Below are 15,527 nucleotides of genomic sequence, written 5' to 3' on the forward strand. Positions count from 1 at the left end.
GTGATGCACTATTTTTTACATTTTAACATACATAGCGTCAACTGCTGACTTGATGCTTCATATTTGGATCTGCCTTAACAAAGAAGTAATAACAAAGACCCACACTGAGAAATACCTGTTTCCGTTTGATGTGAACCATTTTAGATAAAGTCATAAAATTATCACATGGTGAAAAGCGGAGTGTAAGCTTTACAAGACCAACACCTCCTCTGGCCTTCCAGCTCGACACCTTACCTCACTTCTCCTTCCTTTCCCACTAAATCTCCCTGTTCCATAAAATCCCGCCACTCCCAATTACTGGCCCACCCCAGAGCCCCTACAAAAAACCCATGCACGCTACAAACAGTCACACACCCACCAACACTGAAAAATAAACAGCATGGCACGCAAAGCCCCCTCCCTTTTTTGAGGGATCTGATTTAAATCAAACACATTGTAACATAAAACACATCTTCTCTGCCCATTCAGTGTTTAAATTGTGTGACCCTGATATAATGAAATTCAATGAAATGAGAGTAATTTCAAGGCTTGGAGCCTAAAAATGATATCATGGCTAGAAATAACAACAGTAGCAGAGAACAGAGAACAGAGAACGGAACGCGAGAAAAGAGTATTTTGAGGCGAAGATGACTTTGTCACCTTTCCCACAGAGGCCTGTCATATCTCTCAGTGCCATCATTTACACGAGTCCTGGTTGTTAAACGAATCTGCATCTGCCAAATGTCCACACAGTTTTTTCAACCTAGAAAGTTATCAGCAGCATCTATCCAACCGCATTCACCTCAAAGAGAACACCCGATCCTGAAGCTCTGGCCCCATTCAGTGGACTGAGTGAGGCTTTGTGAAGACACTCTAAAACACACTGCCTCAGATTTAATCATCAAAACCAGAAAACAAAAGATCCTCTGTTCAACTTCACGGCAGTCTGTTCGCAGCATGGCCAAACGTCCGTTTGCCAGTCAGCATCAGTGATGCCAGAGTGCCATGCAGGAAGCAGCCTTTGCACCGCCTCGTCTGCTACCACACGGCCTCACACCCAGACTTGTAGAGCTTTACTGCTGTAGCTGCACCAACAGAGCCCTGTCAGAAAAAAAGATCTGGTCTGATCTTGTCCAGACTATCTATAACCGTTTACATGTCACTGGCAGCAGTCGCTCAATATGAACTGAATTGCTCATTGGATAAATAATTTCGAAAACACAAAATGGACATACGCAATGTTGTTGTTTTTTTCCGTGTCAGTCCACTGAATTATTAATGATTGTTTAAGTTTCAAGGTTTTCAAATATTTATGTATGTTCACCGCAAAATGCACATAAATTAAAAATGAATATGAGGTGTTGACAATGTTTCTATGACTTGTGCACATGATGTTCTATGCATTCATGGCCAAACATTCTCTCCCCTCAAAACCAATCCTTTATAAATCTCATAAAGCAATTAAAAATGTAACACCCAATGTCTAAAAGTAATCATTCATTCTAAAAGAAATACAGCCAAAAGGGATCATGTTAATTCATCCTTGGAGACTTCAGAACTGATCAGCAAGAGGAGAACCACCTGCTCGCTGCAGTTGTTCAAGCTGTTTGGGTCCTCCAGAGTCACTGCTGCATCCTCTGTCCCGCTATCTTTCTCTAAAGATGTCTGGACTCACCAACATGCTGCAGCTGGACATGGGAGGGGGTTGTGAAATTTTGGCATGTTTATTGTAGATCTTGTCAGTGCTGTTACCAATAACAGATGTCTTGTATACACTAACACTATTATCCTCCAACTCCCCATGTTGACAAGAATATTGAGGGGTTTTCCTTTAAATCCGCAAACACAAATAATCATTAATTTTTGCTGAAATGCTGTCAAACACCAATGCGTTCGAGAGCTTACCATTTAATTTTGCCAACCATAAAATAGTGGCAGAGTATTCGAGAAGCCTGCAGCAAACCCAGAGGACCAAGGCTAAATGAGGTTATTTTGTTGAGCATCTCCTCTGCTCGCTTAAGGCCCTTGCTGGCAAAGAGTTTCATTTCTTAAAATTTGGACTTCATTAACTCCTGTTGGCCCAAGGTCTAGCATGGTATTATCACCCCTATGAAAAGCACACCAGAAAAAGCAAATAGCTGTAATGATTATTTCTTTGAAAATGTCAAGCCACAGTCCAAAAGTGGTACGAATTCCTCTAGATTAATCATACTTTGTGATGAAATGACTGCCATGTGTTGCTGCGCAGTCTGAGCTCTTCACCAGTGCTGCTTTGATTAACTATCTTTTCATTCCTGCAGGTCCCCCCTTTTCTCTCCAGTGGGTGTGCAGATTTTTGGTTTACAAGTAGCGGAAATTTCTGTTTACATCAGAGGTGAAGTGGTTCCACTTTTATTGCAGTCGCAAACATTTAAAGCATGTTCCTTTTTTGGCTGCTACAAGTAGAAAAAAATATCAGGAAACTGCATATAGAAAAGTATGTAAATAGAATGTGCTGGTGGAAAACTATCCAAGTTTTCCTTTCTCGCAGCAACCCGAGTGAAAGTTGTCATTTCAGGGGGAAATTCTTCCATATTGAATTTCATTGCATCCAAATGTTTGAGGGAGATGTGCCTTTGATGTTAGGGATTCGTGTACTTTGTTATTCCTGCAGTTGACTTTCAAATATAAAATTGCTCAAAATACAAACTGTTGAAGTCATTTCTCCCCCCACAGCTGTAGTAAATACAGTAAGTCACACTCAAACTAAAACATGTGCTCTACACAGCCAAACAAACCCCAAAGGGAAAGGATTATTTTTTTCACCCACAAATATACAACAGTTGCCCGAGACCATATATCACCCGCATCGCTCTGTGTGACCTGCCTGGGATCAACTCTAAACTCAGATAACTCAAGCTGACTCCTGTGTTACCTCTAAATGCCTGCAGTCATGGTATAAACCCCAAGAGGTGGGGTTGCCGCATTGAAACCGTGCAGGAAGTTGCATAAGTTGTCTGGGCTTTGCTGGGATTTGCGTCTCCCGGGGACATTAAGCATTACATCTTTAAGCATGTATAACTCAGGAGGAGGCTTTTCCTGCTTATTATAACTGACACTCGGGACATAAAATATGGTACCGACTTATTAAATATGAAATAATTTACAGCAAAAGTGCAATATCATGAGTGCATGAGTGCACAGATATTTTAGCCTGGGTGGCCTGAGAAGGAAGCTACCCTGCAACATACAGCACACATACAGCACACAGACGCACAGTATATACATGTCAACTATAAGTCAGAGCTGGCTTCTGCCAAACATGCATATATTCTTCATACAAATATTGGTTATGACTTACCGCCTCATGAAATGTTTATTTTCAAAACAGCACAGTACATACTGTGCATATGACTCTTGTCTCATCAAAACCATATAATGTGTCACATTTTTTACTTTAAAGCCAAATTCCTGCTCAGATACTCATCATGCATTGCCGGAGTTTAACCTTTGCTGATTGCCTCCTCCTCTTCGCCCTCCAGTAAGAAATACAAGAGCGGCAGCCACTTTTTCACTGCAAACATTTTGACTTTTTCTAATCACAGGTGTATTTAATTAAATCAGTGATGGGTTTGTTCCATCTATGTGTCCCGGCCATGTCCGTGAGCCAGAATGCACCATATCCAGAGCCCTGAACCTGACAAACATGAAAGGAATGCAGCTCCAATTAATGATGTCAATTACACATGTGCTCTACCTGCTATAACACGTCAAAATGTGTGCAGTGAAAAAGGCCTATAGAGTGTTGTTCCTTGGCAAAAATATGCCTGGAAATAGTAGTTAAAATTCAAAATGGATTGCGTCTGTGTTTGTGGTCGGCTTATTTGATCATTGGCACAGAATTAAGGACGATGAACAATACATCTGTCTTTATAGGATAATGTATAAATGATCATTAATGATTTTTGTGACTGTCTTTGATGTTGCTACATTCACTTAAATGCAATACATAGAACTGTATTTGTGGTACTCACAGCTTCAAGACCAGTATATTCAAAGAATTCCACGGAAGCATCCCTGTTACTCTGGACAGCCCAGTGTAGAGGTGCTCAGTAAAATCACACACACCGGTGACAGGAGGTGTCGGCCTGACTCATCGGGAGCCGCGTGGGTTTCATTGTCTGGGCAAGAAAGACACTGACAACTGACAACACTTTGAGCCGGGAGGAGCTGGGATTAGACCGCTGACTCTGTGATTAGTTGACAACCCGTTCTACCTCCTGAGTCACGGGCCACAGAAACTTCCAACAATAGTGACCATACTGAATTACCATTGTGAAGCGACTAAATGTAGCAAAGTAAACGTCTGGCCTTATGAACAGACATTGCACAGGCCTAGTTTTCCACTGCACTGACCCTAACACACGGAGTGATCATGGTGCATTTGAGCGGGGTCCCTTAGCTTGTGAAGAAAGTGAACAAACCGCACGGTGGCTTCAAATCTCTGAGATCAACTAAATGAGATGATTTAAATTAGCAAAGCGGTGACCACTAATCTGATAGTGGTTTCAGACCTCACAGGATTATTTGTTTCTTTTGTGGTTCAGATGAATATTGTGTGGATGTTGTAAGTCAGTTTAGAGAGAAAAAAATAAACACGCAAGTCTTGAATCTGCATCGTTCCATCAGCCATTGTGAGAAATTCTAACTGCTACCTGCCGTTTGTGTCATGGATAAGACTAAATTTTGACTTTAAAATGAAACGTTTGCAGATAATCCACGTTTTTTCCTGGAACTCTCTGAGAATCTTAGAATCTTAGTCACTGTGAAAACAGTGTTTTGTAGATTACCCAGAATAACCAGGCTGGTTCTTCGTGACAAGAACAGACATTTTTGTTCTGACCTGCGTCGTGTTGGGTGTGGAGACAGAAAAACTGAAGAAACCTCGACTAAAACAACTCATAAAGCCTTATTTGTAAAATCAATCACGATGAAGACCGAGGTTTGCTTTGCTAAACAATATGCTCTAATCTGTCGTGCAAACATTTTCAAACACTATTTCTTTCATTTGTTTTGCTGTTTGTCATAAAAGCCTCAATCAACATGTTGTTAATGTGTCTTTTACCGTCTGGCTATTGATCCCTAATGCATCCAGATGTCATGGATTTTGTCAGCAAATGTTTCCTAAAATGGAGTAATCAGGTAACATACTGGGAAATATTTTCAAGTGCTATTTGAGCTCTTTTGATTGTTTTTGGCAACACTACAGTATATGTGGGACTGACTCAGAATAATACAGTTTCTATTTTCATTGTTATGAAGGAACATGTTACCCAGTACGACACTGAGGTTCGCTGATGTGTTTTTAATAGTTTTTGTACATCAACCAAGTTCTCTGATACAGAGGATTAAGATGTTGTTGGTTTTCAGGGACACGGGCAATACCTGTTGGTACGGGTTAGCAGGATGCTTTTGGTGATTCCATGGGATTAGTTGACAAGAACAAAAGATCTTACAACCTTATCCTTTGATACTGAGAAGAGCCATAATTGCTTTAACGTCTTTTCTGTCAATAATTTTAAAAGCATAGCTTCCCGTCACACTCCCCGCTGGCTGCTGAGTTCTTATGGCTGACAGAGGGATCGATATGAACAGCATGATCACAAGCCCTGCTGCTATAGAATAGATGATTTAACAGAATTAACAGAATGGTCACTGAATATTCAGGAATCAACAGGATTCTTTATACATACATCTCTTTGCATTTTTAATCTACTATGTGATTTATTTAGTTTAATCTGATCATCAGCATACGCCAGCTTGTCTCTCTCTCTCTCTTTTTTTTTAATTTCACTTAACCTCATTATAACCAGGCTCTTGCATGATTCAAGTTCATTATGTATTTATTAATTTTAAATACAATCTGAGTACAAAATCCATAGTTTGGGAGAAATGATGAACATCCATACCTCTGAAATTATGTTTATTCAGCAGTCAATATAGAATGTTAGATAAAACATTTTGGCACAGTTGCTTAATGATAATAAGCTGTCCCGTTTCTGTGTAGTATTCTAAATAAATATGCAAACCATAATTTAGTTCCCAAATAAATACAATATAAACTACAATAAAGATGCACCGCATCCATGCCCCACACTGCACTTCCTCAGGAAAAAAATAACAAAACATAATTTATTGTACTTCAGGCAAACAGTTGAAATGAGTTCAAACCAAATAATAATTTTTGAAGATGAAAAAGTAGCTTCATAACTTTTCTCATAAGAGTCTAGCAGGCAATATTTCAAGGAGGCCTTCAATGGGCCTGTAGAAAGAGCAGAACTGTGGGCTTTAGTTTAGAGTAAGTGAGAGGGTTTTAAGGATGGGCGCAAACACATTTCCAGATCCGACTCTACTTCGTGGTTAGTTTTCGGTAAGTGAGGGAAAAAACTTACCATTAATCATCACGGAAATCATTCTCTTTCACACTCGAGTCTCAGATTAGCTAAAAACACTGAGTGTAAACGTTCACAAATTACATCCAGAGATGGTATTATGGTGTATCACCTGGAACTTGAGATGTGAGATGTTTATGACTCTAAGTTTGTGGATTCATTACGTGTGTGCAGAATTGAATTGGTTTGTTTTGGCAATTCTTTGAGAAAAATCATTCTGGATGATTATGGGTAATTACAATACTGGGTTATTTGGGGGAAAGGTATAAAAAGGCTTAAAATGACAATTTCTTGGAGTGCGATGACTAATTTTATGGAGAGCAGATGTGAGAGGAGTTTATGTGTTTCTACTGCAAAAGTGAGAGTGTAATTATGTGTTTTGAAGCAGGTCCACAGCACATCAACATACAAAACACAGTTATTAAAGGTGGGTATCAAACCTTGAGCTATAGAAAAGATTTCTCTTTCCTGGTCAAATTTCATCAACAACACTTTTTCTTCCCCGTGTGTAATAACACTGCAATCAGTAACAGTAATACATACAAGCAGGGAAACAGGTCGCAGAATTGGGTTGATAACCATTATCAACACACTTTTACGTCAATAAACTCTCGGGACAAAAGGGATCACAAGACATTATTATTAGGTCGCCGGGGCCCTGTTTAGGATTCAAGGTAAACATTGGTGCCTTTTATTCTATTTATGGCTTTAAAACTGATTTGCGGGACTTTGATTTGCCTCAAAGGTGATTGTTCGCTCTCACCATTCTAATTATGTAAACTATATTATGTGGACGACCACGAATATCAAGTGTAGTAACAGCACAAATCTAGTCCACCATGGCTCATCAGCATCATCTTCATCCTCTCCATGAGTCTATAGCATGAACTAGTATTCAAATGTAATATCACAAATATAATGTAGCTACATTGTCGTTACACCACAGTTTACAGTGTTACTACACAAATAGAAAAGATAATAAAAAAAAAAGGTTTTAGTATGAACACTTGTCTTAGGCCCTTTTTCATGGAATCCACACAAACGCAGCACCTGCTGTCCATGTGCAGCGGTCCCAGCTTGTGATGGCAGACACCCAAAAAGTCAGTGTGCCTGTCTGTCAAAACAAAAAGGCCGTTGTGAAGCAGCCATGAACACCCTCTCCTCCGCTCCTTGAGTTTATATTCCTCAGTTTACTCAGTTTGTCTTTTAACAGGCTCCATGTTCGACTCCCCCAACAGAGCCCGAGCTCAGCATGAACAAATAAGTCAGTTTCTCTGCGTCATACACACCCACAGTGCTTTGCTGATATGTTCTGTATTGTGTGATAGCGGCTGTTATTGTCCAAGAAGGAAAAGCCTTTTTCGAATGCAGTCGGCCGGCAGCAGGGCCCGTTGCTAACCTTGCGGCCCTTCTTCCTGAAACGTGTCCGCATCACGTGCGCCATGGCAATGTCGTAGTTGTGCCTATAGGCCGTGCATTCTCCACTGCAGTAGCGCAGCAGCACTGTCTCGTCACTCTCGTACCCCAGCTTCAGTTCTCTCACAGTCACCTCCAGCTTCCTCAGAGAGCAGGGCTTTGGCACTTGGGCTCTTTTAGTCCTTCGGCCGGGGTTTTTCCTTCTCTTCCTGTCTAGCAAGGTCTCGACTACATGCTGAAGCTCGCCCTCCGTGAAGCTCTGGAGCATCACAGAAACTGCCAGATAAGGGAGATGCATTAAAAATTTGCACAGAACATCTAAAGACAGGTGACATCTATCTGATTCTTTGTTATTTTGTGGATAACATTCTCACTAATCAGATATGTAAACAGGGCAGATGATTCACAGAGATAGTGTATCGTTGGCGGGATAATGAAAGGAAAGTGCACCCAAGTGAACAAGAGTTCATATTATGTAACATTACAACCGTTACAAAGTGCTCTTATCACTATCAGCATCATAGAGAAGCTAATTTTGTTTAAGCATGCCTCTGAAAGAGGCAGCATGAAGCCAAGGTTAAGTGGGTATATAGTTGTTTTATGGAGAGCCAGTGAACTATGAAGCGTTAATTGACTGCAGGCTATTGTGAAACTTTTAAAAAACAGAGTCAGGTACTACGTTTCACCAGTTCAATACCAGTTTATCTTACACTCTGAGAGGAGAGCGTTCATGTCGTCCGCTGAGCGGATTCTCCTGTGAAGACGGGGCAGCACTCCCGACTCTGCGGAGGATGATGAGGGTGATGGTGTTGGTGTTGAGGTACTGGATGTGGGTTCTGATGATGGAGCTGTTCTGGATGAGGGTGAAGATGTGTGTGGATACTTTGTCTCACGTCTGAACTGTCCGATGGCGACCATGTTTTTAACGAGGAGGATGGACAGAGCTGCACCACAAAGCATGAAGGCAAAAGTAGCACTTTTCCATAACTTCATCTTAGAATGTGGAGGAGCATTGAAACTCTGTTGAGAGATGGGAAAACGTGCAAGCATCAGACACCATCAAACAGTCACACCTCCTCTCATATAAACTGTGTTCTCCGCTTGTCACATTATAGCAGAGAGAACAATGCAATAATTGTTGTCTGCTGTGCCGTTGCATTTATGTGACCTTCCATAAAATCCCCTTCTCTCAGCTGAGGTTTAACTAACAGGGCTTTTATTTTACCCTCAGTTTACTTTTCCTGATTCTGCTGTCAGCTCGTTTTCACTTTGAGTGGGTTCATGATCTGTGAGCTCGACATCACTTGCTGACACAAGAGAATGCAGTGTGTTTAAAGTCTAATCGCTGCAGCCCGAGGAACAAAAAAATGTAGCTGCATTTTGTTGCTCCAGCTGAGGCCATGCTCGATGAGGTTTGAAACCCCATGACTGTTTACACATCTTAAGTTTTTATATTTTATCATAATACAAAAACTTCTCCGCCTTTTCAGTACAAAAACTGCAAATAAACCCAGGACATCTTTTGAGGGGGGCGGAGGGGGGTCATCCATTCCTTCCTTTACAGAAATCCCTTAGCCACACCTATTTTCATTGTTATATAGGATGAGGCCTCAGTGAACATCTTGTCCCTCTTTGTACATCCGTTTATCTCATACAGCTCCTTTCATGCACCACAGCAGCCGCAAACTCAATATGGAGGATTAATCCTTATGTTTCTCTTTCCTGGTTGTCACAGCGCAGGTATTTGGGACGTTTTACAAGCTCACTTCTTTGTATTTTTCATATCACTAGCGAGTAAAACCTTTCCCAGAGCAGGAAATGGTATACTGGCAGCGACTAACAGCAAATCCAGACCAGCCCTTTAAAGTGTTTAGCCAGACTGGATTCTGTAGTCTACATATACAGGCTGTTGGATTGTTTACAATGGGACATAATGTCACATATCTGTCTCAAGTTTATTATTGAAACAAAAATCTGCAATGAATAATTTCTGGAAGTTCCAGCATGTGGGCTGCTCTGCATAGCACATTAAGCATGAACGTTTAGGACAAAGAGTGAAACGTGGGAACATTTTGGTTGTTCCTGTGGAATTTTACTTTTTGCACTTAAGTGAAACAAAAGAAGAGCTATAGGCAAATTCATACAGTGCTCCACTGTGTTTTGGACACCGCAGAAGGAAAACACAAAGAAGCTCCACACATGAGTTGCAGTGGTGTAAACAACGTATAAACAGGTATAACCAGTCCTATCAGTCAAAGCTTGACTCATCAGTCATAATTCTATATGGCTTTGACGTGGTAAGCAGCCTCGGCACAATGAAGGGGTAGAATAGTATTCATTTGAAAGTCAAACATTTCAGCTAACAACCTCATTTGACACAGTCTGTGTAAATCAAATGCAGAGTTGCGGCCGCTCCAGAGTGTCACTCTGTGCCCCGGCTATATGTCTAAAGTTTCTCACAGTTGTGTTTAATCGCCAGAAATGATAGATCGGATATTCAGTGGAAAGTTTCGCTTTGAAATCATACTGCTCCTGCTCTAAACATCATAAATTCTCAATTTAAAAAGAACCACTTTGTCATGAGATACAGCGAAGATGAGATCATTGTTTTCTTATGCTCTTAGAAGGTCACTTTGGCACAATTCTTCATCCTCCAACTTAGCTGTTTCACACCTATGTGATACATCAGTGTCCCTCCTCTTTTGGCTCTGTGTCTCATCTTGATAAAACAATTAGCACGTATGAAACAAGTGACTCCTCTGACGTCTCAGTCACTTACAGTGGAGGAGGCCTGGTCATCAAACACTGATCTCATGTCCCTGAAGACACTTTGATTGTCATAATTGCTCCACTCAGAAAGACATTAGTCTCATCCGCAGTCAACTGGCGCCAATAAAAGTGCCAAGGAGCATTCAGCAGCTTGTTCAGATGGTCGTGGATGATTAATCAGCACAGTCATTTAATATCTACCACTGGCCTCCGCTGTCATGGACATAAATATACAGATATTGATAGAGGGAAGGGGCACCTGTGTTTTTTTAGGAGAGCAACGGAAAGACGTGAGTGAGTGGTTCACGTCCTGAAAGACCAAATGCTGCAGTTTTCCAGTAAACCAGGAGGTACAACAACACAGAGGATGTGGTGGAGGCCCTGAGGAATCTCCAGCAGAAGGAAAAACCATCCTCAAACAGAGACATAAAAGTGCAGATGAGCTGCAAAGACAACCAAAGCAGCCCCCACATAGCAGCAGCGTGTCTGGCCCTCAATAAGCACCAGGGCTGTAGTGTCCATGCAGGGATGTGAGTGAGGAGGTGAGAAAACCAAAGTGAGAAAATATTCTTCTTTAAAGAGGATTCTGTATTTCTACAGTGAGGGGGAACATAAAGTGTGTTAGAAATAGTACAACTGAGTTTTGTCTACTGCTGCCATATGTCACCTGAAGCGTTGCCACCGGCGTGAAAACAGTCCCAGAGGATCTGACGCATGAAAGCGAACTGTGAGGCCAGGAATACTTAAGTCTGTCAAAGCCATTGTGGGGACATTATCTATTCTCAAATGCATGGATCATACAGCTGAAGCCTGATCTTCAACCCTTCTGCTGAACTCGCGCCTCAAAGATCCCATTATTTCACATGACACTATAAAATAGATGTTTTCAGAGAAATAATTGGGTCAGTGGCCAAGGCGCTGCTAAGATGACCATAATGTAATTACAGCAGTGTGGCACTCGGGTCCTCCCGTCACTCGGGTGCCAGAGGGAGACACTCGACAGTCTATAGAAGATGAACTGGAGATCTGTCAAAATGAGGATAAGGGGCATCTGTGGTTAACACTACTGAATGAAGCTGGCTGGCAGACAGGAAGAGGTGGTGGTGGTGGTGGGGGTGGGTTGGTCTTGTCATCTTGCTCGAATCTTGACCAGTCTGACATGATCGCGGCAAGAGAAGATCACAGAAAGAGCTGAATGAAGAGCTTCTTTGTTCTGGAAAAAAAGCAGATGCCAACTTTTATGTGCCACCACTCAGTAGTATTTGTTCCTATACATTCCCTAAATACAGCCTACTCTGTCTCCCCCACTCTCCCTCATTATGACTCACACATACCATAAACACACACGTACTGCACTTGTACGGTTTCACTTTTCCCAAATCATTTGACATGGGTTTGTGTAGAAATCCCGAAGTCCAACCTTCCACTGTTATCCAGACAGCCACTTTTCTTCCAGGGTGCGCGCGAACGCACACGCACACACAGTCCAGGCAGCACCATCACATAACGCCAGTTAATCCAGTTTACATAATAGTGCTGCTTCTTCATATCTAGTAATGTCCACAGGTCCCACCGTGGTGTGTTTGCCACTGTACAGCCTGAGGCCTGTCCTTAAAGAACATTATTACCACGCTGGGTGTTTCAGCTCAGCTCCACCCATGTGTCTGACTGAGTCTGTGCTACTCTGAACACACCCCATAAATAGTTGCATTGAAAAGATAACAGGAGCATAACAAACAGTGGGAAAGGTACCTACTGTGTGGTTGCGGGGAAACAACACGCTTTTGGGAGTCCTAGAGGCCTTGTCTTGTCTTTTCCCTCTTAAGTGAGCATCAGGAGGCCTGCGGACAGCTAGAGAGTGCTTGGGGAGGTAATAGGGACATATTCCAAAGATCAGGGCGGGATTAGCACTAATGCCTGCCGGCTTTATCTGCGGTCACGTGGGTTAACACCTGGCTGCAGTGTAGGTGGCAGAGCCGTGTGTGTGTGTGTGTCTGCGTTAATCCATCAGACACCTCTAACTCAAGGGTTAGGCCAGCATGCCGGGTCCACTGAGAGAAAGCACCAACAGGTGCGTCTTCTTCTATAACCTGTCCTGCTTTCAGATTGAATAATAAGGAAAAGATGCGACAAGCTCGGTGACTGAGAGCTGTTGTGTTGGCAACGGGATGGGCCAAAAGGCTGTAAAATAAAGTGGATGTTCTGAGCCAGGATTGGCTGTTCTAAATCCAGCCTCGGTTCTAATGCAACTGAAAAAAGGCTTAAGCTAGACTGTGCTGTAATTTTGCTGGGCAGCCACTTCGGTTGGCTTTGGCTCTGTCACTCAGTAACCATAGGATAATTAAAACAAGCCCGTTCCTTGTGAGAAAGCTGCTGTTCATTAGCGAGAAGAAAAAAGGGGGAAAACATCTGCGGCTGGTGCCAGAAAAATAGTGATCATTTTTGTGCATATTCTACAAATTCTAAACATACTTCCTGCATGTTTCTAAACTACTGGATGTGGGAAAGTGGTTTAAAAAGCTTGCATTTTATTTTAGAAGGCCTACATCATGCCCCACGGATTTATGCAGATTAATCCAGTGACCCAACAGCCTAACACGGCATCACGACTTAAACCTGTTGCTGTTAAGGTGCACTTATCAGGTGAGGACACACATAGAATTTCACTTTTGACACCAGTTCCAAATTATCTGCCCTTTCCTACTATAGAAAGAGCTGAGATAATGTACAGCTCTGACATTTCAATAACCTTCATAAAAGAGAAAGAAGGGTTAGATGAAACTTGACAGGGAAACCGCTTGTCTGATCTTTTTTTTTTTTTTTTTGTGGGCAAGTAAGATTGATGTTCCTTTCGCTACTTTCTAAAGAAGAGTCTACAGTCTGTCTAATCTGTCTATGCCAGATCCTCTTTTAACACAGTAGCGTTGCCTTTAAACCCATGTAAAACATTTTGATGTTGCTGTTACAAAGGTTGACGGCCATCTGGCACACGCTGAATACGACTTTCAAATATGACCCACGCGAGCATGCACAAGCAAGTACAAACATCTGAAATATGATCACATTTTACACCTTTAAAAGTGAAGCTGTCTTTAAACCCAAAGATTATTTTGTTTGCAAAACAAGTGTTTTATTGAAATATGGCAAAAGCATGCTGGGTAGACCATGAGGAGTGCGGCATCAGCGCAGCTTCCCCTTCACTTTCCTCCAGTTATGATCAGTTTGTAGGGTTATGAAAGTTGAACGGCTCGATTGACATTAGGCTTAACCTCCATCCGGCCTCTCGCGGCTCCACTAGATACAGTATAATCTCTACATATGATATGGGCTTAGTGAGCAAGGGATCATCACGTTAGTAAAATACCCAATTTGTTTCACTCAGAGCACATCCACTGCATTTTCAGATGGTAAGTTAAGCTATTGGATCCTGATCTTTTAAATTACTGAAACTACTGAAGGCAAAGCTCTGCAAATAAAAAAAGTAGAAAGATCCATAGAGGGGAAAAATAATTAGCTAAAATGGCTATTTTGTAAAATCTCTAAGTAGTGTTCCAACTTTCTTGAAGAGACAGGGGGCCATTATGCATGCTAATGAGGCAAACCACCATGTCAGTGTAAGTGACAGGAGGGGAAAACATTCCTCCATGAAAAAACAATGTGCATGTGAAACACTCTCCGAGTTCTGCATAACAAACAAAACAAAACAAAACAAAACAAAAAAACCCTTTTCATTGTAGCACGCCTCTTGTCATCTGTGGTAACTGCTCTGCAGAGATTTCGTGACAGGCCACCCTGCACAGTTCCTGCTTGTTGATACAATCAATCCAGCGTGTGTTTTCTGCCACTCAAGCACTTAGGCAGCCATCCCTGTCAGTGGCACCTAACACCTTCCCCATAAGCTGCCGGCTTAAACTAACAAAAGAAGATGTGGTGTCCTTACCGTTCGGCCGGCTAATCCAGACTTAGCTGCGTGGCGTCGTCTTCAGCTGACCTCCACAGGCAAGTGCTGTGTGAGTAAGTCCATCATCATCACAGGCGAGGAGTGAGGGCAGGATTCCTGCTTGTTCCCTTAAAAAAAGAATCACAACTCCCTGTGTCTGCAAGTTGGGGAGGTGTCCTGACTTGATTCAGGTCCAGGCTCAATTATTCTTTTATCATTTTTGCACTTCCATAGAACTCCTTTAGGTTGCAAACATCAAGATCAGCATTCCTCTGAAAGTAAGCATGTGCTTCATGGCAATCGCCTTCATCCACTCAAGAAGAGTTGGGAAAAGATGAGAAGCCCCGAATATGGCATCTGGTTCACTTCAGAGAACTCCTGCGATCTTGCTCCCCCATTCAGAATTGTTGGTCCTCTTTGTTGCATAAACATGAGCCTGAAAGTGAGGAACAGAGTAATTTCAGGTAATAAACACATCCTACAGATGCCTTAACTTTTATTCCATCTGTTGTAAAAAGTCCCCCTTCTATAGAGCATGCGAGTGCTGTTGGAGAGATAATGTCCTTACCTTCTTGCCAGCATCAGGTCTTGCCTTCAGCTCCAGGGACGGGATCTCTGCGGGTCGAGAAGATGGGTTAGGGTGAGGAGGGAGAGTGTGGTTACCGTAAGTGGGGCAGAGAGCCTCTCTGATGGCTCTGCCTGCCTCCCCCCTTAACTGTTGCTCCTCCTCCTCCATAGTTGTGCTTGTGGGCCGAGTCGGATTACTCTTGACATGATAATCTCCCTGGCTCTAGCTCCAGGAGCACTAAAGGATGCTTTGGCCCGAGCAAGGGCTTACATTTACCTTCTGCCGCAAAAAAAGCCTGCCATCTTAAGCGGGCAAATGGTAATAGCCTGAAATTGGGAGATCAGTGCAGTTAGAGGGGTCTACCACAACAAGTGTCTTCCAATCTTTTAGGGGGAATTAAGGGATATCACAATTGGTTTAAACG

The 15,527-nt window shown here is 42.3% G+C and overlaps 1 protein-coding gene across 1 annotated transcript; it reads right to left on the bottom strand.

The window, feature by feature from the left end:
- Nucleotides 1-5,918: 5,918 nt before the first annotated feature.
- On the bottom strand, nt 5,919-15,250 carry LOC137098898 (neurturin). The gene is made up of 4 exons (XM_067475601.1): nt 15,104-15,250; nt 14,536-14,971; nt 8,537-8,846; nt 5,919-8,102 (listed from the first exon to the last, which is right to left on the bottom strand). Exons 3-4 carry the CDS (start codon nt 8,817-8,819, stop codon nt 7,690-7,692), a joined length of 696 nt encoding a protein of 231 aa, XP_067331702.1. The 5' UTR covers nt 8,820-8,846; nt 14,536-14,971; nt 15,104-15,250; the 3' UTR covers nt 5,919-7,689.
- Nucleotides 15,251-15,527: the final 277 nt, after the last annotated feature.

The sequence above is a fragment of the Channa argus genome, chromosome 14 (assembly GCF_033026475.1).
Source record: "Channa argus isolate prfri chromosome 14, Channa argus male v1.0, whole genome shotgun sequence".
NCBI lineage: Eukaryota > Metazoa > Chordata > Actinopteri > Anabantiformes > Channidae > Channa > Channa argus.

What these genes read in the sequence shown, in the direction of transcription:
- LOC137098898 (XM_067475601.1), bottom strand. Translation starts at nt 8,819, where the DNA reads ATGAAGTTATGGAAAAGTGCTACTTTTGCCTTCATGCTTTGTGGTGCA. An exon ending in GAACGCTCTCCTCTCAGAGT is followed by an intron (nt 8,103 to 8,536) that starts GTAAGATAAACT and finishes CTTATCTGGCAG; the next exon opens with TTTCTGTGATGCTCCAGAGC.